At 41.6% G+C, this 25,456-nt stretch overlaps 1 protein-coding gene across 1 annotated transcript in view; it reads left to right on the top strand.

Moving 5' to 3' along the window:
• The window catches only part of sl (small wing phospholipase C gamma 1), an 88,911-nt gene that overhangs the window by 8,500 nt on the left and 54,955 nt on the right, over positions 1-25,456 (top strand). The window contains exons 5-16 of the mRNA XM_084590445.1: positions 240-320; positions 2,591-2,680; positions 3,204-3,305; positions 10,245-10,360; positions 10,452-10,537; positions 12,039-12,159; positions 15,299-15,384; positions 17,079-17,161; positions 17,271-17,328; positions 17,435-17,505; positions 21,329-21,445; positions 22,697-22,866. Coding sequence (XP_084446571.1) covers positions 240-320; positions 2,591-2,680; positions 3,204-3,305; positions 10,245-10,360; positions 10,452-10,537; positions 12,039-12,159; positions 15,299-15,384; positions 17,079-17,161; positions 17,271-17,328; positions 17,435-17,505; positions 21,329-21,445; positions 22,697-22,866 — 1,181 coding nt within the window. The remainder of the gene's footprint in view (positions 1-239; positions 321-2,590; positions 2,681-3,203; positions 3,306-10,244; positions 10,361-10,451; positions 10,538-12,038; positions 12,160-15,298; positions 15,385-17,078; positions 17,162-17,270; positions 17,329-17,434; positions 17,506-21,328; positions 21,446-22,696; positions 22,867-25,456) is intronic.

Below are 25,456 nucleotides of genomic sequence, written 5' to 3'. Positions count from 1 at the left end.
TTTGCTTTTTTAAATTTAATATATAGCTTACACTGAGCTTTATTGTGTTTGCTTTGCTCTATTATTGCATCGCTTTGATTATGTTCCTTGCAAATGACAAATCTTCTGTGCATCTTCACTGTGCTTTAGTTGCAGCTTCGTCGAAGTTCATATGGTTCTACCTTTGACCAGAGTGGAAAAAAAAATAATGCTAGATGCTTAATATGTGTGTATATATTCTTTTTTTTTTTTTTTTACAGGAAGTTGACTCTAACAGAGCTGGTGAAATCGGCTTTGAAGGTTTTGCATCACTATATCACAGCTTGATACATGATGAAAAGGTAAGCTCTCTGAACAGTGTCAAGTTCTTGGTAGCGTATGAAGGGCTTTTTCATTTATTTCAAGCCTATTCACTCTATTTTAATAAAAATGTGAAATAGAAGCAGCATCCATAGATGCCAGAATGAGAGTAAGACGTGCGAGAGACAAGCTGAGTTCATAATCCACAGCCACACGTATATATGCTTACTACAAGATGTGCTGAATAGGCTTGCTTTACACATGTCCTAAATGGTCCGACTTTTTTCAGTCAAGAATTTTTTTATTCTCTATCAGTTGTGAGCTGTCATCAAAGGAATTCCATGAAAATTGCGAAATAGTTCTTTAGAGCAGAATTTGCAGCCATTATGATAAAGCAATTTTACTATGCTTCTGTGTGCTCTGTCATTGGGTGGCTGGCCGCTGCAGATATTTTCTTGCTGCTTCCCTGCAGGAAAGCGGTAAAGATAAAGGTACAACAAGTCAGTCTTGTAGCATATCGCTCACACGTGCCCCACTTGCATCATGGAAAGCATGCATTTTCATGTGTTGCCCAGATGAGGTTGTTCATAATGGCATATTGCACATCTACTGTTAAACGTGATTACCATGACAGCAGGGCTGCTTTTGCGTGGACGTTCAAGGTCACTGATCTGAATGACCAGGAAAGCAAGATGAGAGAACAAAGATTGGGGGCGATAAGAGTAATATAGGGAGAAAATGGAAGAACGCTGTCATCGATAGAGATAGAAAGAAGGGAAAAAGAGGGTGTGAAAAAAAAAAAAAAAGGAGAGACGCAGCATCTTCTTTTTTTATTGGTCTCACCCTTTGCTTTCTGCGCTGTGTCGGACTCGCAAGAAAAATCTCTGATACGAGTGCCACCATACAGCTATTGCCTTCAGGCAGGGCTTGCTACCCAGCTGCTAGCTTTCAGTCATAACGTCTTCCTCACCCGGGCTAGTGCTTGGAAGGCGATTCTGGAGCGAGAGTGTAGGAAACATAGGAAGCGTTAGTGCGAAGGAGCCACCACAACCTAGTTGCTGGCTCACACCAGTTGTTTAGCTAGGCCATTATGTACCAAGTCTAAGCAATACTTTTTTTGTGGTTGAAAAGGGGGGTTCAGTCCCCCGAGCTCTTAAATCTGCCTCTGGATTGTGATGGTGTGCCTGCAGCAAATTTCAAGTGGCGATATACCAGAAGTCACCGGGTAGATGATGCACAAGTGAGTGTCTGACAAAGCTCTATCACAGAAAAATGTAAAGGACACATTGCATACATGAAACAAGCAAACTGTGACAGAGGTGAAGTTTCATTAAAGAATGACACAATCACATACTTCAAAGAAATCTACATGGACTGGAAAGCAAAGCTAAAGTGCTTCTTACTCCACATGACAAAATTAGCAGCACGGTAAAGGGGAGAGGGCATGTCCAGTGTACGGGCAATCGGGTGTTTAGAAAACATGTCACCTGGTAAGACCAGTGAAATGCTTTGATGTCACTAATGTTCCTCTTGGCCTCATTTTGTCACTGCTAAAAGATGTGGATGTGGGGATTGCCTGTTTTTTAAGGCACGAGTAGGGTTTGGTTCCAATTTTGATTGCCTAATGCAGCACTCACAACTCTAATATTTTGGGAAAGATGATCATGAGTGCCGGATGTAAGCACGGCAGATGTTTATTTAAAATGTATATTCCAATCAGGTCACTGTTTATCACCTAGACGCTATTTGTTGTTTTTGTGGTGAAGCACCTTCATATGCGGTTGTGCTACTGATGAGGAATTTCCACCCCCACTGCATTTCACTGTGAAGGAGGGTGCAGAGGCCTACACTATGTTTGAGCAGTTCTGATTTGATGTTCCTGATAGTGTGCACACGGTAAAGCATTCAGTGCAGAAATCCATTGTTGCCAACTTGCTACCTTGACGCAAACAGTTTTTAGCATTTCTTGAGGGAGGACCATAGATAATTTCATCTTTAGATTATTCGGGCATTTTTTTTTTTTTCGGCCCCTTGAAGTCCCAATTAAAAAGCTTTTACTGCAGTTACATAGAAAAATATTTTCACCATATGATTTGTCGAAACAAAAAAAAAAAAAAGAGCACAACTGAAACACACGGTCGCTATGTTTTTCCATTGAGCTTGGATGGGTATAGTACTTGTTTGTATGGATTGAAGTAGGCTTGGCTCTTTGGTTGGTATATTTCACATCGTGAAAGTATAGTGTATGAGAGCCCTGCGAAAGTGAGTTTTAAAGTATCTTTTTAGCCATGAGTCTTTATATTTCTTACAGCTTTTCCATGATTTTTTTAAACCGTATGCTGATGAAAGTGGAAAAGTCACTTTGAAGGCTTTTCAAAAGTTCCTCTCCCAGGAGCAAAAGGTAATGACACTTGTTATAAATTAGTTATAAGCTTGGTTTTAGTATGCTTAGTAAATATGTTTCGCAAAGTAATAAATATGTATGGAGTGTTCTTGCAAGGCAAAATTAGTTGTTGCCCTAGTTTATTAGTGGCTGTGGCTTGTTTGAACATGCATGGTATGCAATTCTGTACCAGCTTTTTAATGCTGACTACTCTGTGTGATCATTTTAACCTGCAACATTGTACCATTCTAAATTTTGTGAATTGCCACATTACATGGCAATGTCATGACAACAACTTCTAGGGAAATTTGACTCTTCCCTATCTTTTTCTAGTATAGTTTCAAAGGCTTGCATTCTGAATTTTTTTTATTTAAATAGTCTAAGTGGTTTTTAAATTTTTAAATTCTAACTGGTATTATCAAGCACATTGAAGCATGCCTGCACCATTTACATTGACCGTTCAGTGATTTTGGTGGACACAGAAGCTGCATTTGTTTCGTGCATTGCAGCAGGCTTCTGAAACTGCTTTTTTCTTTCCTAGGACACAGCGTTCGATGATGAGAGGGTAGTAAGCAAGCTTATGCGAGACTATCTGCAGGATCCTCTCCGGGATGCCCAGGAACCATACTTCACTGTTCCTGAGGTTTGTCAGTCAAATAGTGTCAATTTTTTTCAACAGCGGCACTTTACCCTGTTGGGAAGCTGCCATCATTGACGGCTGTCAGGAAAAGACACAGGTTTTGCTTTCATGGCAGAGGTGTCCAGTGTAACCCATATACTGACGAGGTGTGCACATTCATAGAGTGGGGATATTACACGTGTACACCTTGATAGCGAGATAATAAATGTGTGAGGATTTCAGTTTATTTAAAAAAAAAAAAAGGAGATTAAAGTTATGACACTTGTCTCAATGACCTGCGAAAAGCAGGTTGGATTTTTACCTTTGATGCTATGCCTGCAAAACCAGGTGTTATAATTTTTCTCTATTTGTCGTGACCAGCCAATTTTGTCTGTAATCCTGTTCTTCCCAAGCATTTCTATGATTTCTTACACTGTGCTGTGGTAATTTTGTATAGCTGTGGTTCTCTGCCCATTAATCACGAAATTGTCAGTGCACAAAATTTGAGTGGCCTACTTTATTGTGGCACACACACAAAGGGAAATGTGTACGTTATGCTGTTACGTTTGTAGAGCAACAAATAAGCGTGTAATCATTATGTTACTGAGTCCGGGAACGCAAAAACGTTTACTTTGGCTTATATTTGGAAAAGCTGGGGAAAAGAAAGGCAGACATGCGAATCCTCCACTGTTTGTATGGCACATTTCTAAGGCTATGCTTTAAGTTGAGGGCACCTATGCCTCCTTCCTGTTTCCTTTGCACGGAGCATCGTCATGCGTTGCATGCATCTGTAGTGAGCAGATCCTATGCCTTTGGCACAGAGTAGAAATATTTGTATAAGCTTATGGGAATGTCATTCTGGAGTGTCTGAATTCACTTACATAATTTGAAGAGGGCTTCATGCAACAAACAGCACTTAAATAGGTTATCTTGTGCATCAGTTAAATGATAGGGTAGAATCTTGATAAGATCACTGTTGATATGAATTGGTAAAATTCTGTGGCCAGAGCTCTTTCTGTACAGTGGGCAGACTTTTGATTGTTTCGAACACCCACCTATGCTGCTACGAATCATACGAATGCACGACCCACGACCGAACCCTCGAGCACTTAGCGCTGCCCATACGTAGCTGATGCACAATCTCCTGCTGCACATTTCTGTGGTGCTTGGTCCGCACATTGCCGATGCCGCAATTTCCAGTTGCGGGGTACAGGCTGTGAGCAGTGAGTGGTGCAGCGCAGCCTGCACATTGCTAACGCCATGATTGCCAGTAGTTGTAAGCAGTGACGCAGAGCTGTAAATAAATCCCATTGGCTATAGATAGGTTTGCATAAATGAATTTTGTGTGCTTCTTGGGGTATGAACCTTGTTGGTTTTGGGCAATAAAAATTTTTGATAATACATATATTTCTTGTGCCTGTGCGGGATTTGTGTCTGTTAGATTCTGCTCTGATGCCTTTTTTTTTTTTTTTTTTTTTTTTCTGTATAGCTGCACACGTGGCATTGTAGACAATTATTTCAATTTTCTGAAAACTGTGTCCAGTGAGTGTAGTGAATGCGCTTTAGTTATGCCATTTGTTTGCCATTTACACTGCATGCATCCACTGGAAACAGATGTAGTTTAACTATGAGCTTGTGGCTGCCTTTTTGTTCAAGCAGTGAAGTACACTGATAGAGCTATTATTTTTGCACCTACTCCATGGTTTCAAAATATTGGCCTCATGCAGTGAAATGTGGCTTACTGTTTATTGTTTTTGCTATTGGTAAAGTATCGCATTGTTCCTTGGGGTATGCATTTCAAATTTGTGCTTTTGAATTCATGGAAAGGTTCTTTGGCTTAACCTTTTGTTCTATTCTGGACTAAAGCAATATTTGGCTTGGTTCGAGTTTAATGAAACCAAAACGCTGTGGCCTTGGGTGGTGGATTAACAGGATTTTAATAGTGTGGCATGAGGGCATATAAAGGTGCTGGCACAGTTGTTTCTCACACCTTGCATCACATGAACAACCGTGCTTGAACCTTTTAACAACCCTTGCACCAGAATGTGCAGTCTGTAGCCATCATGGACACTGGAGTTGGCACGAAGAAAAGTTAGTCATGTCAAATGTTTACGCAGTCAAGTTCTGGCGAAACCAGTTCTCTGTAAGGCTCTTTTTATAGTGACGAATGTAAACTATTTTACTTTTTTATAATATCATAGGTTTTAAACTAGGTGTTGATAGTTTGCCAATTTTCAAAGCACAAGAAGTTCAAAATTGGCAGTGTGAGCTATGTACTATGAATAAAAAGCCTGTGAACTATTGATGCATAACTTTTTGATATCTTTGAATGCTTGTTGCAGAGTTTCGTTTTCAAGGAAATGATTTGTTAATAGATAACATTCATTTATTTATGGGCTCCCTTTTTCTCACTTGTCTGCCAAAGGAAAGTTGTTGCAGGAGCACTGACGCTTAGGTTGGGGCTGAAGTATTGAGTGGCAGTGTTTGATTTTGTTTATGTAGTCGTCATACATTCTCTTTCTGTCCTTGCCCATACAAAGGAAATTGAGGATTCCTCACTTGTGACTGAATATTCTGGAGGCTAACATGTTTTGGCAGCATGTCTATCAAATTGTGTTAACAGTTTATGTACGTATTGGACGTGTTGGATACAACACGTGGCAAGAGTACATTTTGCACTGCTTGATGAGAGTTGCAGGAATATGTGCTTTTTACTTATTTCTTCCTTACTGCTTCCTTCTCTTCCTTGCGGTGTTAAGTGCAGCCATGTGAGGTGGGGTGAAGTGTTTTATGTGGCAATTACTGTTCCTTTGCTGTGCATATAACCTCCTCTCTTTGATGACTCTAAGTAACATCATGTTTGAGTACCTGAGGGCTACAGTTCCTTTTCTCTACTTGTTACTCTGCTTCAGAGAAGGACTAACTTTTTTGCTCTATCTGAAGTCCATAAAACTGGCTGTTGCCTGCAAAAAGCTCTCCATCTGTCACCTTATCATCTGAACTGCAAAAAGACGTAGCCGTCAGCTCAAGGGCCACTTTTTTTTTTTGCTTAGGTTGTCCAGAGCATTTTTTTCCTGTTACATTTCAGAAAATGGGCAATGCTAAAATCTTGAGGTGGCATTCAGGAAACAGGAAGGCTGAGTGCTAGCGACGGTCAGATGCAGATTATTTGGTGTTAGTTTCGAAGCTTAACATCCTTCTGCTTCTACTGAATGCCTTAGATATGGATGCCAGAACACTCTTTATCACAGTTCTTTTGTTCAGTTAATATGGGTTTAAAGCCTGTGAAAGAAGAAAAGAAAAGGTATTTGGCATTGAAAGAAGGTGGAAACTTGCCGTATGAGCTGATTTCTGAAATAACTTGTATGTTATTATTTCTTCATTGTGCAGTGTTTATGTTGTGAAATTAGCGATGCTAGTCGGCTCCAAGCACTTCTGTTGCAGTGTGTGTGTTGGTTGGTTGGTTGGTTGGTTCATAGGAAGGGAAAGGCGCAGTATCTGTCACACTTGCTCTGTGGACACCTGAACCGCGCCGTAAGGGAAGGGATGAAGGTGGGAGTGAAAGTGGATAGAGAGAAAGGGGGGCCGTAGTGGAGGGCTACGGAGTAATTTCGACCACCTGGGGATCTTTAACGTGCGCTGACATCGCACAGCACACGGACGCCACTTCGTTTCGCCTCCACCGAAACGCAGCCGCCGAGGCCGGGATCGTTTCGGTGGAGGCGAAACGAAGTGGCGTCCGTGTGCTGTGCCTACTGTGTTTTCTGTAGTTATCCAGAGCATATACTTCTAGTTGCAAAAAGCAATGGGACATGCAGCCATGGCTTTAGCTTGCTTACTTCCTTGAAATGGTGCTGCACATACTGGTGCATGCAGGGAATGCTTTTTTGTAGAGCAAATATGACATCATTACCTTGCCTCTGCTTGGGTCAGAGTAACACAGAACACAGCTACATGTTGCTTCACTAGTGACACTAGAATTCAACAGAGCGAGGGTGCACAGGGTGAATGCAAGCTTAAATAAAAAAAAATGTGTTTGAGGGATGAACTCGCATTACAGTAGCAAAATCATGTAAGGTGTGGTCAAGCTTAGTTGCATCTGTGGTGCACTGTAGCTAACTTTCTCTTCTTCTACATGTGCTATTGTCTCGCAAGGAATACACTGTCTTGAACTGTAATATTTAGGATTGCCAACGAGCTTTTCTCCAGTATGTCTGTTCCCAGGCTCACTTGCCAAATTGTGCTGGAAGCTTTTTGCTTGTTTGCTTGGTTTGCTATTGACAGTGGACATAACAATTTGTTGACTTTTCTCAGTTTTGTTATTGTGGCAACAGGGAAACACAGAAAGCACACTTGGCACCTGATGTGCTGAACCATAACACTTTCAAACTGAATAAAACACTGGGCAGTGGAAAGGGTTCTAATGACAGTGAAGGCAGCATTTTTTAGGCTAATTTCAATAATGGACACAATGAATTGGGTAGTATGCTGCATGGCTTTGAGCCAAGGCAGTGTATAGTGAGGCACAGGTGCATGGGGAATTTACTGCCTCATTATTTATTTTTTTTTTTTTGCTTTTTTAGTATAGCATCTTGCATACCCAAGCAGTAAAACATTCAGGCATTGATGAGGTTTCGTGTTAGTATGATGTTCATATTCCTGCTTGTGTCATGCTTTCTGGATGTAGGACAAGTCAGACACCACACTGAAAATGTTAGGTACGAGTTATTCAGTGTTGCCTGTAGTTTGGGAGAATTGAAATAGCCAGCCTTATTTATGGATTTTTTGTTTGATTTTGTTATTAATAGGTGACAGCCTGTTAGTCTCTGCTCATTATTTCGTGAAGGAGCAAATAATAACAATCATGATGCCCCACATTTACTCAATATTGATTCCTGGCCTATTACAGGGCCACATAATGGCAATGATACTATATTCTTATAGGTTCTTCCGTGCTGCCATTGCACAAGTTTACTTCTCGCCTTGTTTTTTACAAGTAAACGGAGGACACTAAGTATGGCTTGCAGCAGATTTGATACAGGGTGCCCTTGTGCAGTACTGACTTTCCTACTTTCCCTTGAAAAGCTTGAGGCATCATACAGGAAGGAACGCACTGAAGCCGTGCTACCCTTGTATGGAAACACAGACGAAGCTTACAGCCAATTTCTTAGCGCGCCACTCGTTTTACCTCTTGTTCATATGGTGTATTCTCGCTCCTACAGCGCTATCAGTGAAGAGAGTGACCAACTTATTTTGCATGGCCTTGTTTTGAGCTGAAACAGGAGAACAAGATTAATGTACTTCTCACTTTGAAAAGCTACATCACAAGAAGCACTGGCAAGTACAGGGCTAACACCCACTCAAGTTGTGGTCCCGTTAACTTTTACATCTCATTGAGGCTTCAGCTTTTAATGGTTATGCTTGCAAGGCATGGAGTGCTGTCCTGGGTCACTGCTCTCACACTTTAAAGAACCCCTCCTGCTGTGCACATGGTTGCGAGAAAAGTTAGTAAGATAGTATATGAATTCTGATTATGAACTAAAACAAAGACGGGGGTAACTATGTTTACGTTAAAAATTTACAGCCACTTTTTAGCTCTAGGTGCTTTCCACAAGCTCTTCATGCTCTCTGGTCTCCATGTCTCTTGGGCATTTCAATGCCATGGGAATGCCATGTAACATTTCTTGACGCTCCCTTAGCTTGCTCAAGGCTTGCTCTTCTGACCCAGTAGCATCTTGGGGAAGAGTCGTTACTTGGTAACTTTGTATAAATTTGCCATGTTCAGGTTGGGATTGGTTCACTCACTGAAAAGCAGTCTTGCATCTCTAACAGTATCAGGGTCTAAAACGAAGTGCAGTTCACAGGCAGCATGACTGATGACCCTGGATATACACGGCCTTTTTGCCTGTGTAATGCAATCAGAACGCAGCACTTTTTTGGTTTCTCTTCACAACCTGCATTTTTCTGTCGTGCTTGATGTCACAGATCCATGTGCTATGGTACAAATAACAAATTTATTTATATAAGTGTGGCTTTTTCATTTAAAAAATGCCTTCTTGCACAAAAAATATATAGGTAGCTGTGAAATTACCAACTATTTGTTAGCATTGCAGAAATAAAATTTTTAGGACTTCATTTATTTAAGGTACTTGATCAGCATGCTCTTCATTTGCATTAATGAATTCTTGAAGCTTGTGCTTTGATGCGTTGCTATCTGCTGTTTACTTTTGCATGGTTAAAATAATTTCTAGGTAGCGCCATGGCCATGTGTGCAGTAATGTGTGTCCATAGATCTGTTTTTTGGGAAGTTTTTTGGTTGTATGTAGCCAGCTCATATCACACCAGGGACTTTACTCATACACAATGTTAACAGTGCTTGTATTACATGCATGTTGATTGAAGGTGCCAATTTGCAAGAGCAGGCTGTTTAAAAGTTATGTTTGGGGTCATAAATGCAGGTAATGCAAGGAATTGGTCTCTTCTGGTTATTTCTTTAAGTGACTGAGTGGGCTTTATTATTATGTCACAGTTACCTTAATAAAAAAAAAATAACATCAGCAACCATATTTGTCATATTAAACTGGTTTGAAATTGTAGACTTCCTAAACTTCTATTTGCTTAGGCTGTCATGGCACGTTTACAATCATTGCTGATTGTGAAAATGATGTGTGCTACTCTGATAGCCTTCTGCAGATGCTTTCATTAAGAAGCTTGGTTGATTTTTCCAGCAGATTTTAATGATAAATATTTCGCGAGTTTCTAAGCTGGCAGCTATGTCTGCTAGGTTTTGTGGTAAGTGGCTGAGGCGTATTTTGGCTTAGCTAAAAAACAGAAGGTTGTTGGGATGGCTTACTTGACATGGTGTGATCGCTTGATTTTTTTCCTGATGGCCAAGAGCAGTTATGAAAAATTACACATACTAGGCTTGAAGGCTAATTGCTGCTTCACTCTCGACTGTTCCAGTTCCTGGATTACTTGTTTTCCAAGCAGAATGAGTTGTGGGATAGCCAGCATAACAAAGTCAATCAAGACATGACAAGACCACTAACACACTACTGGGTAGCCTCCTCGCACAACACGTAAGATTCATCTTCTTTTCTCTACTCTCTTTTTTCTTTGTGCTCAGGGTTGGTGGATGATAAATTACATGGTTTGGGAATTTGCCTCTAGGTACCTCACGGGAGACCAGGTCAAGAGTGAGTCCTCTGTTGAAGCTTATGCGAGGTGTCTGACAATGAGTTGCCGATGCATTGAATGTAAGTAGTGGTCTGAGTACGGACTTCCTTCTTATCAGAGTGAAAATTGTTATTTTGCCATGGGCTTTCTGACGTAACAGCGTTAAAGTCTGTTTTCCAGAAAATCCGTTGCCAACATTGGCGGTGTTAACTGTGAGTGAAAAATTATGGTCATGACACTGGACGGTGGTAGTTTATTATTGGTCGCCGGGTTATTTGACGTCACGAGATCGCATGAAATGGCTGAGTTGGCAAAAACTGCCAATGCGAGCACCTCCTTTGAGATTTATTTTATTGACTTAAACATACTGCAGGTCCTTTTCGGGCCATGCAGAAGTGTTTACAATGCGTTCATGTGATCAACAGAAGAAGCACAAAAATGCAAAAAATACTGAGATATTCCCTCATTCAAGCACAAACAAAATAGGAGACAGTTAAACAGAAAAGTCAATTTTGTGGATATAATTAACAATAGTTCCAATGATGTACAATTCACCGCATATTTAGGTAATTTATTCTGATAGGGCATGAGGAAACGGAGTTATTGTGGGTATGGCTGACTGGTTGTTGGAGTGTTTTATTATGATTATTTCTAGACGAGTGTTTGAAAGGAGGGTGTAAGTATTGTGAATTTATTATTTTGAAGTGGTCATGAAACAGCTGGAACAAAAACTTTAATATTGAAATTATTCATTGCTGTGACAAGGTTTGTAAGTTTGCTTGAGTTATTAGACTGGTAGCACTAGTTTGGCGTATATACTTTGAGTACACAAACCTCACTGCTAGTTTCTGGATGTGCTCTAGTTTGTTGATTAAGGTTTTTGATGGGAGCTCCAGACTATATTCGCATATTCTAGAATGGGTCTCATAAGAGCTTTGTAAGCATTGAATTTAATATGCTCCAGGGTGTTACGCAGCTTTCTCCTTAAATAATTTAATTTACCTTGTGATGGGGGAGGGTATGATGGGAATAAGCCACCAGCACCCTTGGATCCAAAGTCAGACCCCTAGGCCATGCAAGCACGTTCATATGTCCTGGTGAAAGTGGGACTTTATATCTATGTCACATAGTTGCTGATGGCTGTATACTAAGAGTATGTGTGAGATAAGAGGTACAGATTAAGGATTAGTTAATTAAGCAAGTATCAAGGTGCATGTATGCAAATGAGAATCCACAAGGGGAGTCGCAGATGGGTGTCATTGATATGCCCCTTATAGGGGGAGCTTGAATGTCTCCCAGTTCTTTTTTTTTTTTTTTTTATAGCTAATAATGAAAATAGTCGTTTTTATTGTACATTTCAATGTCACTGCAGATTATGAGGACTTTGCATACCTTTTTCTTTGTGGCATTGTGTACAAAGAGGACAGAGCTGAGCACCTTAGGAGCATGCTCTGATTATTGGTCTCTCATTTGAGTTTCATAGCTAAGTCTCAGAGAAAGTGAGTATGTTTGATCTTGCCATGCATGTGTTTTGTCTTGGTATGTGATGACTTTTCGCTTTTAATGTTATTTTTCTTTTAGTGGACTGCTGGGATGGACCAGATGGTATGCCTTATGTCTACCATGGCCATACTTTGACAACTAAAATCAGGTTCATTGATGTCATCAAGACAATCAAAGACCATGCATTTGTTGCTTCTGAGTGAGTAGATTTTTTTTTTCAAGTAAATAGTGCATTATTAGCGGTACTGACCTGCTCTAACTTCTGTCGGTATGGAGGTAATCTATTAGAATGCAGTTGATTCATATTAAAGCAGCACAATACACGAGCTCTGTCTAACAACTGAATTTTTTATTCCTAGAAAGGTCAATTATATAGACGCCAAACACAACATCTAAAAACAAAATCCGACCTCATCATAAAACTGTTAGGCACCTAAAACCCATATGCGCACGCAAAGGGAGGTTAATCGCATCATCTTAACAAAGAAAACTAGCAATCCTATTACATGACAAGCACCTGCTATCACCTGGTCGCCACGCATTCGCAAAGAGTGCAGATCTCTTTTTCCACAAGATTCTCAGAAGGCAAAGCGACACATATAGTATGAACGCGTGTCAGGGCCGCACTTTTTTTCCCATATTTGAAGGGAAATTTTCGAGGTGTGGTGCATACACGTGACATGAAAAAAAAAAAATATGTACAGTGAAAGCTCGTTAATTCGAACCTCGATAATTCTAATTTTCGGATAATTCGAACTACACTACTTGGTCCGGTCAAGCTCCATAGAGATCTGTGTATAAAAAAGCCCGTTAATTCAAACGTGAGTCGGTTCCGCTACGGATAATTCGAACTACGCGCCGCTGCGTCTAGGCGGCTTGGCGCACCCCATCACACGAAAAAAAAAAAAAAACGTAAAGAAACATCTCCGCGATCGGTAGGCATAATTAGAGGCTGCGCACGTCCAAAACGGGGACAGAAGATGGAACCAGGTAAAACTATGGAAGAGTGGGTAAAACTTAGGCACTATGACTGGCGTGCAGCATTGGAGGGAGGGGACGGCGGCCGCGGCAAGGTCAGTGCATGGCCGCGCAGCGGCGGCTGCCTGCTCTCTCTTCTGCGCAACCTCCGTAGCTCGCAACTAAATACTCGTTAATTCCAACCCTGTTAATTTGGAAATAGGGATGAGCACTGTCGGCGCGGTTCCAGCCGACGCCCATAACATAAAAGGCTGTGATCTCGGACGGGCACTATGGGTTAATTTTTTTTTTTTTTTTTTTTTTTTTTTGCGATAGCCATCTATTCTTCCACCCTTCCACCCATCAGTCGTCAACGGAAGCACGCACGCGAGTCAGCCGCGATCATGACACGCCGGCTTTTAGCGCCGTTCGTTCCGATGGTTGGAGTGGCAGTATACGGCGCCGCCCGCCCCAGCATGAGCGAACGTACTGAAAAGGAGGCTTGCACAACCGGACAAGCGCTGGCACTTTGCCAAGCTCGCTTTCCTCCCCCCTGCCGGAGCTAAAGTCAAAAGATAAACACACCGTTATCGCTGCGCAGCACCTTGGCGCACTGCCAAGAAATGTGTTTTGGACCGTGACGGCGCGAAACGGAGGGACGAGCTAACGATTGACGCATTTATTATCTTTTTTTTTTTTTTTTTTCAGATTCGTAGGCACGAACGGGGCTGGGTGAGTTCATTATGCGAGAGAGTTCGTTACGCGACTAAATACGGTACATTTATCGTAATACAAATGGTTTTGGTCAGTTTTTTCGAGGCCATTCGATAATTCGAACATCAGATAATTCGAACTTTTTCCCCGGTCCCGTGAAGTTCGAATTAACGAGCTTTTACTGTATTTAGAGTAAAAACAGACCAATCAGTGAATACTATGTGGCGTTTATTTACCATTCAATCGTCACTCATGGAGTCTTCTAACTCCGAGCTCCTCTACTTTCAGTTTAAAGCCTGTCGTGTAGCTACCAATATGCTTGCCCATTGTGCTAGAATGGCAACGCTCGACAGCAATTCACGAAAAATAAAGCAGAGAGCACACAAGAGCCACAACTACGGCGTGTGACCACACCAACCACGCTGCCACTACTCGCGTGCCTTTTACAGTCGCAGAGCAAAGCTCGGGTGGCTGGGGCTGGTGATGTCGACATGTCGATTCCAATATGGATTGCGGAAGCTCGAGGCAGGGGGAAAATATGATAATGATGATGACCCGCGACTTTGGGCGCCATCTGTGGGCGGCATCTGGAAGCTCCTGTGTGCATGCATTTTGAAGGCTATTCACGCGTGGGTCGTGAAAAATTCTGGTGCGGCCCTTGCACGGATTTAAAAAAAAAAATATTTCCCTTACACACGTTTATACGGTATGTCTTACTCCTCTCTTATCAGAAAACCCTCAACTAACACTCTGTATACCCGATCTGGGTGACTGAACAAGATATTTGTCCTGTCCAAATGAGGGAAACAATCTTTACACTTCCGGCACTGCGCAGCAGGATAGGATGAAACTGCACCCTTACTGATCTACAGTATTGAAACACCTCTTCGTTTATACAGTGGCCAGTCTGGCTGATGTACGCCTTACCGCAGGAAAGCTGGATGGAATAAACCACTCTGGTGTCACAGTCGACACACTTTTTTTTTTTTTTTTTTTTGTGCAGCACCGTGCATCTATTCCTCGCTTGGGCATTGCGGCACTCGAGCTTCTTCCACACAGCACTGCAGACTCTGCTCAGCTTATTTTTAACTGCAAAGACTACTTTCACCTCGTATCTAACCCCAACCTTTTTCAACCGATGTGAAATTCCATGTGCGTATGGAATTCTTACTCTGCTTGTCTGCGCACCATGTCTTTCTTTTGCAAGGTTTGAGCCCCTTGTCAGTATCCTTTCTGACATTTGAGCCAGAGCCACATTCGGAAAACCAGCATCTCTAAGCCTCTGAACTTACCCTTTGGAAGCTGGTCTCAACCCTATGGGAGTACGATTTTCGCAATGAAGCCTTGAGACATGCAGTTGCTATGGCTGCTTTGACTAACTTTGAGTTTTCTTAATTGTAACTGAGCGACTGCTTAGCTGTGTTTCGTGTTGGTGCTTTGGTGTGTACACAAAAGCATATAGTATGTGTGGATGAAAAAATAAATAAAGAAGTGCTGTGTTCTTCGTATTTACCGATGTTGTGACACGTTCATAATTCGGTCTGCATGGTATGAATTCCGCTACACACATGTAGTGCTGCACATATGTCGTGGAATACTGATGTGCCCGAGCATCCGTCGTTGGCATGATAGTTACATGCTGAATTCATTATGTCATTTTTCTGCAGGTATCCAGTAATCCTGTCTATTGAAAATCACTGTACCTTGCCACAACAAAGAAAAATGGCAAACTTGTTTCAAGAGGTGTTTGGAGGTAAGCAGAATAGTCAAATTTGCATAGTACTTTTCGTTATGGTAAGGAGATATAGACTACAGTAAACCCTCGTTAACTCGAAGTTGTAAAATCCGGGAAAAATTTCGAGATAAGCAGAGTTTCGAGTTAAGCAAAATGCCAAAAATTTCTGGCGACAATCCCAGGCGATAAGACGCGCAACGCCTCCGCCAATGCCTGTCATTTCCGCTGGTGCACACCGCACGGATCGACGGAACTCTGCGACAGAGGCGCGTTTTCAGCGTTGCTTTGTTACTGCCGCCTCGTCGTTCGGTCAGGGGGAGTACAATTACGCTATATCCCGTTTCTAACACTAAGCAGCATGACACGGTAAAACAGTGATGAATTTTTTTGTAACGCATCATGTGTTAAAAAAAAAAAAAAGTTAGCATTTGGCTCGACAAAAGCGTCCTCGAGCTGCTAAATGCGTCGCATAAGCCGTTAGTTGCCGCCGCTGCATTCAACTTTGTTGCGGAGAAGCGTTGCAGCACCACACATACAACAAAAATCTGTCAGTGCTTCTTACACATAGCACGACAAAACAGAACCATACAATCACTAAACCGCTCTTGCCGGTATGCACTTTGGGAGGACAGCTGACCGAACCACGCCCGATAAGACCCATCAGCCCTCGCGCGGGATAGGCGCTCACGTGACTGCTCCCAAGGTGAAAAACGGCTGCGTCCGCGGGAATTTTGTATTCGCTCTTCGAACTTGACCGCATTCAGCACTTAGTATAAGAACAAAGCGCTCACTCAGAGCCCCTATCACTGTTCGGTAATGACCTTTGCCTTTGGTCCTTCTGGTCAAAATTTCGAGATATCCGCATTTCGCCCGAAAAATGCTTCAAGATAAACGGGAGCGAATACATAACACCTATGGAAGGTGAAAGCGCGGCGTGGAAAATTTTCGACTTGACCGGTTCTTCGAGATATGGGAGTTTGGGAGTTTGTGTTAACGAGGGTTTATTGTATTGTTGGTAAACTTGTTCAGGGTTCAGGACCGCAGATTTTTCCGTTTGGCATAATTTAGAAGGCAATTTTTGTGTGCTATCATTAGAGCTTTCACTCAGCCTTTTGTGATGCCTCAATCCTCCAGGCTCGTGCAGCAGTGAGTGACGCTTGTGCGACATGCTTGTATCTGTGTGCGCGGTTTGTGTGACACCGTGAGTCCACATCCGACGGCTGAATTGGCAGGAGCTGCCAACTTGAGCAGCACTTTTGAGATGGGAATAGAACTCATTAGGACTCTTGGATCCCAAGTCAGACACACTACTCCTTGGCAGTGCAGGCACGTTCACGTGGTTTGGTTGAAGCAGGGCTTCATATCAATGCCAGGTGGTCTTTCACATAATGTGGTAGATTATGACTGTATGCTACTGAGTACTATGTGCGACCCAAAATCAAAATGAAAACTGAAATCCTTGCACGCCTAATTCACATATACTCCGTGAAACCACGCTAAATAGGTAATCACTAAATCGCTAAATAGGAGTATTATCAGTCTTCATTACATTATTCTTCGGCTTGTGGCATTGTTTATTAAAAGTGATATGTGAAGACAAGATTCAGGCTGCACAACAGCCTACTGAATGTTAAGCCTATTTTTTCTTTTGTGTTTTCAGCCACTTTGTGCATTACATTTATGTTATTTACAAAGTTCCTCTTAAATTGCAGAGATGCTTCTGACTCAGCCAATTGAACGAGATGGCATGAAGATGCCTTCTCCTGAACAGCTGAAATGGAAAATTATCATCAAGGTAGGAATTCTTGTATGAGTGCTGGAATTTAAATGCTAAAACCATAGATAGTTAACACTTTAGTGACAAAGTTATAGTTGTCTTACGGTCTTCTTTTTCTTTGGTACAGCATAAAAAGCTTCCAGAGGGAACTGATGACAAAGTCATTGTCAACAGGAGCGACGAAGGTAGGTGGCAGCTGTCTTATGACAGCTCACGATGGCATGTATTCATTCAGATTAACATATTTCATGCAAAATTACTTCATTTATGCCTGTGCAATATTATTTACAGGTGGCCAAGAAACTGATGTCAGTAATGCCGTGAAGAATGGTATTCTTTACCTTGAAGACCCAGTCGATAAAGTAAGTAGGGCAGTTTGATATTTTAGATGCTGTGTAGTTTAAAGAGTCCTGAACCGTTTCTTGAGTGTGGGAACTGCATTTCAAGTAAAAAGTTGCATTTTGCTATGAAGCACGAAACACTTACGAACACAATATGAGGCCGTCATTTGTTTTTCACTCTGGTAACCTTCCTAGTGCTTTTCGTTTGCTGAGAGAGGTTCAACTTTTCGCTGTAGGTAAGGAGCTGCCTGCCAAAAAATCGTTTTGCATTGAATTATGTTTTGGTAGCCACATTTTTTTTTTTTTTTTTTTGATGCTACTGTGTCTTTAGTATGAATGATAGTATGGTGGAAATATGACTATATTACCTTAGTTCCTCAAATACGGGAAGGGGGAGCTTGAGGGCACTGGAAAAGTTTATTATTATTATTATTATTATTATTATTATTATTATTATTATTATTATTATTATTATTATTATTATTATTATTATTATTGGAATTGTAATGCAATCTCAAGCTGTTCAGGCCAACCGCAGCAGAGGGCCCACAAAGAAAACACAAGGAGCACATTAACCTAGGACACGAATGGGTATGTTGGTGTTGTTGAAGAGGCAATGTTTCAAATGCATGCACCTCAATTGAGTAAAGTCAAACCTCTGTTACTTAATGCATGCATGGTCTTTCTCAGCAGCGGCTGCCATCATCACTGTGCCACCACTAATGGGCTTCCAGCTACACAGTTGTTGCCCGTTTGCTGTTTTTTTTTTTTTTTTTTTCTTACTCCAGTGCTTCCTTTCTATATCCCAGCAATCTTTTACACCTGCACACTGCACTCTTTTGTCCCACGTTCATTGATAAAGCTAGCTTCTTGGCTTCAGGGTCTGGTGGCCAAGGTCACTTCAGCTACCCTGAAGAGCTTAGAAAAAAAAAAAAAAAAAAAAAACACTCACACTAATAGTTCTAAATATAATGTGAGGTGCATTCTGAAGCATAGTTTGACGTTTCCCATGAACTTTTGCAGATTCTTTATTCTTGATCTTCAGCGTTTAAGATTGTCCGGGTGTACCCTTAGGCGTGGGCTGGCACTCCTAACATGAGCGCTTGGGTGCTTACCTAGGCCTGCTGTTTGTCAGTTATTCAGATATCAACAGCACTAAGTCTGCATAAAAGCACATTAAGCCTCCTAAATGTGTGTATAAATGATACGATCATTTGCTCAAACCTGCCCAAACTTTCTTTCTTTTATGCTACTACCATTGCTTCTGTGGCCATTAGATGTGTTTGAACTGGACATTTGTTTATTCTGGGTGTGGCTTCCAGAGGCATTTTAGAGGGAAAAGAGGAGAAATTTAAGTTGAGGGAAGTGGTAAAAGCTCAGTGTTGCACCTTCAATTTCTCCAATTGTCGCTACTGCTTAGGCAAAGTCTCTTCGGTAAGGTATGGTTGCTTTTAAGGCATCCCTCAAATATGGAGACATGTTTTAGGGCCCCTACCACCACTTACACTATTAGGCTGGATGTGTAGCAAAACCCTGTTATTTCAAATGTAAAGGGGCCAGAAAAAGCATGGTAATTTATTTGAAGGTCGAGTTAATAAGAAGCTATGGGCAAGGACTATTTTTTACCATCAAATATTTTCCTGCATTCACACTATTGGGAATGTGAAAGCAGAATTGCTCTGAACTCTGAAATGGTAGGGGCTTCTGTAGCCCCCTTCACCCAGCAATGCATATTGCTTGTATGCAGTACAGGAGGCTGCATGTACATGTGGTGTGCATGCATTTTCATCAGTCCAAAGTAACAAAAAAGAATCATGCAGGTAGAAATGAGGGAAGAACACTGCAGTGCTGATGCATCAAGACACATTGTGTAGAGGAACAAAATTACAGTAGATTAAACTTAGCTGGCCAAATGCGAAGTATGTGCGCTAACACGTCATGGGTACGGTCTCAAGGTCAGGCATCAGGCAAATATCAGCGAACTAGGTGATCGGGGACCTTAGTGGTAGCGCACCATAAAATTTCGGGACCACTAACACATTAATGAGCTCTGTATTCAGTGAGCACAGATGGAAGTTGATGAAGATGACGACATGCAATTCACGGGTGAGAGGGTGGCAGTTGAGCACTCTAGGTGTTCATCTGTGGTGACAGTCTATTCGCGCTGCTGCAGGATTGCAACCAAATCGTGGCGCAGTTGCAGCCATATTTATTTTATTCCTTTCAAGGTCAGAGGGACAGCTCAGACAGACAATGGCTTTTTGTCTCAGTGGAAGACAGAGTGCTAGCACTCTGAAAGAAAGTGGCACGCCAGTTAGCGTCTGAAACAGCAGGCGTCTGGGCTGAGCTGGTTGGGTTGCACGTGGCCAAAGCCGCTGGCACTGCAAGCTTATGGTGAACCTTGGGAACTGAAACTATGTGACATGACTGTGTTTCAACCTTGCGATGGCGGCCCATCAATTGTTGTCATGCCTAGCATTGTATGCATCATGCAGTTCAGCCTTGATTAGGGACAGTTGGACAGTTCCCCTGCCTAGCTTGTAATACATCGACACTTAGTTTCAGAAGGCCATCCAAAATAGTCAGTGTGAACCCAGCAGTGTCTAAATTAACAAGCGTCTGATACCCTGGACTTGTGTGTGAATTGGCTGGGACCATGCTGGCTATTTGAATTATTTAGAGTTCTATATTATTGTGGGCTGGAACAATGAGGTATTAATGTAACGTGGCTGAGAAGAAAATTAATGGAGCTGATGTCGTGTCTTGAAACTAGCATTAAAGTCATTTGCATAACTTCCATATTTTTTTGTGAAAAAAAGAATAAATTTGAAGCAGCTTTCTGCATGAGAGCTGTATCAAAAAGCCCTCGCAGAATTCCTTGCTTTTATGTGATCAGAGCCTGTCCAGTGGTGCATCAAGTTGTAATGGTAGAGAGTTGAACATGGCACCACAATCGTTTTGGATGCAGGAGCTTGTGATTTTTGTCTGTTTCTTTTAGTCACTTAGAGCCCTACTCACCAATGACCGTCTGCGTCACCTGCCATAGTTGGAATGTGGCAATGTGGAGAGCAGGACATCCCCTCTCTACTTGTAGGGGAGAGGAGAGAAAGGCTGGAATTTGGAACCCAGAGTGTGGTGGCTATCATGGATGATGTATGTTCTGATGCAGGCAGAAGAGTGAGCAACCTGAATGCTGTGGCCAAAGAAATGACCTGGCAGGCAGCTACCGTAGAAGGCTGAATCACTTCACGATGCTGACATGGAAGCAGGGGGAGATAGAAAAAAATGGGCGGCTGCAGTAGAAGGTTGACATACTTCACTATGATGATAAGGAAGAAGGGGGGTATATCAAGGAATGAGAGAAAAGGAGAGAAATGTTTAGTGCACTAGCATATAGAGCCCCACTCATCGATTTCACCGATGGCTGCCTGGCTAATCTTGGCCTGAAATAAATCCCAATTTCACCTGATTTTGTCTGAAGCTTGCCTTATTTTGAAAACCAAGTCCCAAACTGAAATAAAACTAGAATCGAAGTGCTAGCGGAACTAATTTGCACTTGGCCTAACCACGGTAAATTGTCAATCATTTCGCTTCATTTACACCCCATCACTCAGCATTGGGGTGGATTCATGGTGGAAGCAGCACAGAGGATAAGAACAAGAGGAGGAGGATATGACACGAATGTCGCCCTTATTTTTGTTACCTCCTCATGCTTTGTGTTGCTGTCATCATTAAATCTGACCATCTCAGCTTTCCACATTGGGCTCGTACAAATTTCTTGAATCTCATTTGAAATTCTGCCGAGACAGTGAAGTGTATTTTTGTGTTTGTGCGGATGTTCCAGGAGTGGCGGGCACATTTCTTTATGCTGACCCAAAATCGGATGTACTATGCTGAGGAACAGCAAATGCAGGATGAGGAGGAGGAGGGAGATGGTACTGAGCTGCAGGAGCAGCGGGAGGTAAGTTTTATATATGTGGCCATTTAGAATTGCCCCATGATATACAGTAGAGTGCTGTTTTTATCAAGCTAAGTACACACATATTGTTATGCTTGACCCTAGCAAGGCAAGGAGCGGAAATAAACTTTACAAAATATCAAAATAATAATAAAATGTAGTTTTTAATAAAAAGCGAAAATTTGTGCTAAGCAGAATACCTTATGTTAAATTTCAGTCTTGTATCACTGAAGCACCTTCTTGTTCTGAATGCGTCATCATTGGCCATGCTCTCGAGGTGCTTGTGAAGGAATTTTGCCAGAAACAGTTTCTATGTTTCTTTCCACATTTTTGTTGTGTGTGCATTTATTGGCAGGAGTTATTTTTCATTCATTGAAAACATTGTAGGGCCCAGCTTCAGTGAGTCTACAGCACCTGGTAATGGTTAATCGAATATTCTAAGATAAGATATGTATAAGGGTTTAATATCTCACCTTAGCAGTAATTTGGCATATAGAAATGTCAATGGTGCCACTCATTTACTGCTTGCTGTTTTCTTGTTTTTTTTTTTATGTATATGTAACATTTACATTGCTGAGTGCAATCCTATTGCAAAGTCATCCTTATGTCAACTGTAACACTGTTAATCAATCATATTAGTGATGTTTGCGTGTGTGGCACTGTTTTTGTTCATTGTTTGTATCTTATATTATATGCATAGTATGTTAAGCTTCATTTCTAAAATAAATAGATAAAATAAATGGGCATGTTAGAATTGGGCCAATACAGTAAGGTGTGAATACTTCAAAATTCTTTCATCTGAAGCTTATATCAGAAACTGCAGTATAATGGGTACTGATTTATAAGGCAGACTTTGTAGCTTGTCATACCATTTGAGGTGCTGTATATTGTGTATTTTGTATATTGTGGGTGAATGAGATTGGGAAGTTTGTGGAGGTAAGTAGGCGGTAGCTGACACAAGGCATTAATTTCCTGTTAGTGGGAGAGGCCCTTTTCTTGCAGTGGATGGGGTTAGGCTGATGGTAATGCTTGTATAGATTGAAATGGGAAAAATTTATTCCACCACGTGAGTGTCAGTTCATGGGATTTTAATGGCTATTTTTGATTAGTCAAGCTAAATGGCATTAAAATCTCATCGAACCAGAATCGAGTTACTGTGTTAGATTTTGTTGTACTAAGTGCCAGTAAAGAGTTGATTGTGATTCACTGACATTCTTTTTTATTGTGAGTGACATCTTGTTTTCATTGGGTCAGGGTGTGCCCAATGAAGAGCTGCACTTTGGGGAGAAGTGGTTCCATGGCAAGCTGGCTGGGGGTCGTCTCAAGGCCCAGGAGCTACTGCAGCAGCATGCTCACTTGGGTGATGGCACCTTTTTGGTGCGCGAGAGTGACACCTTTGTTGGTGACTACTCCCTCTCCTTCTGGTTAGTCATTCTGCTTGTTTTCTAGACCATCCCAAAGATTGACTTGGTGCAGTGAATGCACTGCACTGCATCTTGTTTTACACCTCTTCCATTCAGCAGATTTAATGCAGTTTCTAGTTGATGACATTCTTATGTCATTTCTTTGCTGTCACAATGGTACTCTTAATGTCACCATGCAGAAACTGCATTGGTAGTCAGATGTTTTCATGAAAGCCATTTGTGTTTGCCTTGAGGCTGGGTGTACTGTCCCAATGGCAGAATTATAACAGTACACAGAAATGTAGAAACTCTTTCATTAGTGAGTAATTATACCAGCATTAAATTGAAATGAAATAATAGGCAGCCATATAATTAAATTAACATTCCTAATAGCTAGTATTGGGTTCGTGACTAACTCGAATTGCATATAGTTAATTGCAGTGATAACCTCCCAGATAAATGTTTATCATGTTGTTAATCTTCGAGGCCGTTACCTTGCTCGGATTGTAATCTGCCTGAAAAGGTGCTGTGTGTTTTATGTGTTTTGTGAAAATGTGGCAAACCTAACTGTCATTAACACAAGTTGTCAACCTCAGAGGCTGCCTCCCTAATGCACTGTGCATCTTGCAAGCTGGTATTACACTTTTTGTGCCTGAAGCATGCATTCCATCAAGGCCACTGAGAGGAAACAAGCCACTGTAGGCAGGTACTAAAATGGCACATTTTGTTGGCAAATATGCATTTAGTTGTCTTTTGTCTTCCATTCGGAACTGGTCGCTAAGAATATTTGCCAATGTTGAGCATAAAAAGATGAAACCTGGCCGTGGAGGTGTACAGCAGTGCAACGCTTTATTAACCACATCATAGATACTAGTTTTTCTCATTTGTTTTTTTCCTCAAAAGTTAGTTGGCCAGCAAAATTATGTGAGCTCTAGAAAATTGTGGTGGGTCAAAATTGATTTTCTTGTGTGCGAACTGTTCTATGGAAGTAACCATTGTTTTATTTTGTAGAATATTTGAGCTTGCATGAACTTCTATGTATTCCACAGTACTAGCACTATGCAGTAGTAGGTGTGACCCCTTACAGCCAAGAGATGTGAGGCTTTTTTCAAGTACAAGCTTTTTTATTCTTTTACCCGATCACATGCTTCTGTAGGTGAGGACAGCAGCTGGTTTCCTTTAGTTTTTGGTTCTTACTAATCTTTTGTGTGATGTTTTGAGATCATATCCATTAGGTTATCATATCCATTAGGTTAGGCTTATTTCTGTGCTTCCATGGTTTGTAGTGCAATAAAAACTTGTCGATTTGAATTTCAAAGGACGTTATCCGAAATTCGAATTATCAATTCATTCCAAAAAAAACTGACAAGAACCGCTTGCTTTGTGGTATATTTGTTTGGGGAAAGACTGGGCAGTGGTTGCCTTACTTTTGTGATGAGAACAGTGCTAAAGTCACTATTTTTCGCATTTCCATCCCATGCATTCTCACATTGCAACAAGGTAGCAGCGGTGCCCTCTCATAGTGGCTGCATCGTATGTGAGGAGGCTTCGCAGCACAATGTATGAAATGGCACTTGAAGTGGACGAGTGCACAGTTTTGTCATAATGGAAGAACCACGCTGATACAAGCAAGGGAAAAGTGCAGTGCCACCAGTTGGCATCCAAAACTGCGCACTGCTGGACTTGGTTGGCTGGCTGGCTGATTGATGCGTGGCCGATAGTTACCATCACTGTGGCCTGACATGAACCTCATAATGATGAAACCAAAACCAAATAGTTGGCATGTTTTTGAAGACTGTGCTGTTCGTGCTTCGTCATGCTTGCTGCTGCGTACACATTAAAAGTGCGTGGTACAGCAGCGATCAATTTTTCGCACACTTTATTTGATGACTGCTGCGGCTGATACGTCACAAACACACACGCTTGGACGGGGCCTCCCAGAGATGAAAGCAAGCCCACTGCTGTAGGAACTGTGCTGTGCCCACCACACGAAGGGTGTGAACTGAAAAGGCAAAAGATGATGGTAGACATAAAAAAAGAACCGATACACGGCTCAAATGAATGCTATATTGGAATTGGTATTCGAAATTAGGCCTAGTGACTACAGCTCAAAAACCAATCTCGGTGGTATGCCATTGTGTGCACTCTGTGGCAGCTTGCGCATAATGAGAGGCATTCTGCCTGCAAGTTTTTGTGACAGCAACACAAGTTTTGATGGTGGAATTTTGGTGGGAATTTTTGGTCGGCAACTGTAGTTGCGCTAGACGTGTCTGCTGCGAACAAAACATTATACTAAGAATTTGAAAGCACTCAGCTTCAGATTAAAAGAGTGTCATTGTATTTGATGTGGTTCAGTGCAACATAACAAACGGTCAAAATAGACCAAATAGTCATGATGAACTGAACTTCACAGAGTGAGCAACAGCACAGTCAAGCAGATTTGAGAATATGGCACTCAACATTGAGTTTACTACTTCTCCAGGATTGTGGTTCTTGGTTACGGTTTAAATGCAGCATTGCTTGGCTATCTGGCATTTCATCTGGTGCGCTTTTGAGACTCCTTTCTTTGCATGACACTTTTCAGCTGCTTGTAGTAGTGCATTGTAGTAGT

This window comes from Amblyomma maculatum, chromosome 1, assembly GCF_055883805.1.
Source record: "Amblyomma maculatum isolate TAMU_Amacu chromosome 1, ASM5588380v1, whole genome shotgun sequence".
Lineage (NCBI taxonomy): Eukaryota > Metazoa > Arthropoda > Arachnida > Ixodida > Ixodidae > Amblyomma > Amblyomma maculatum.
This window is presented reverse-complemented; position numbering and strand designations above follow the sequence as displayed.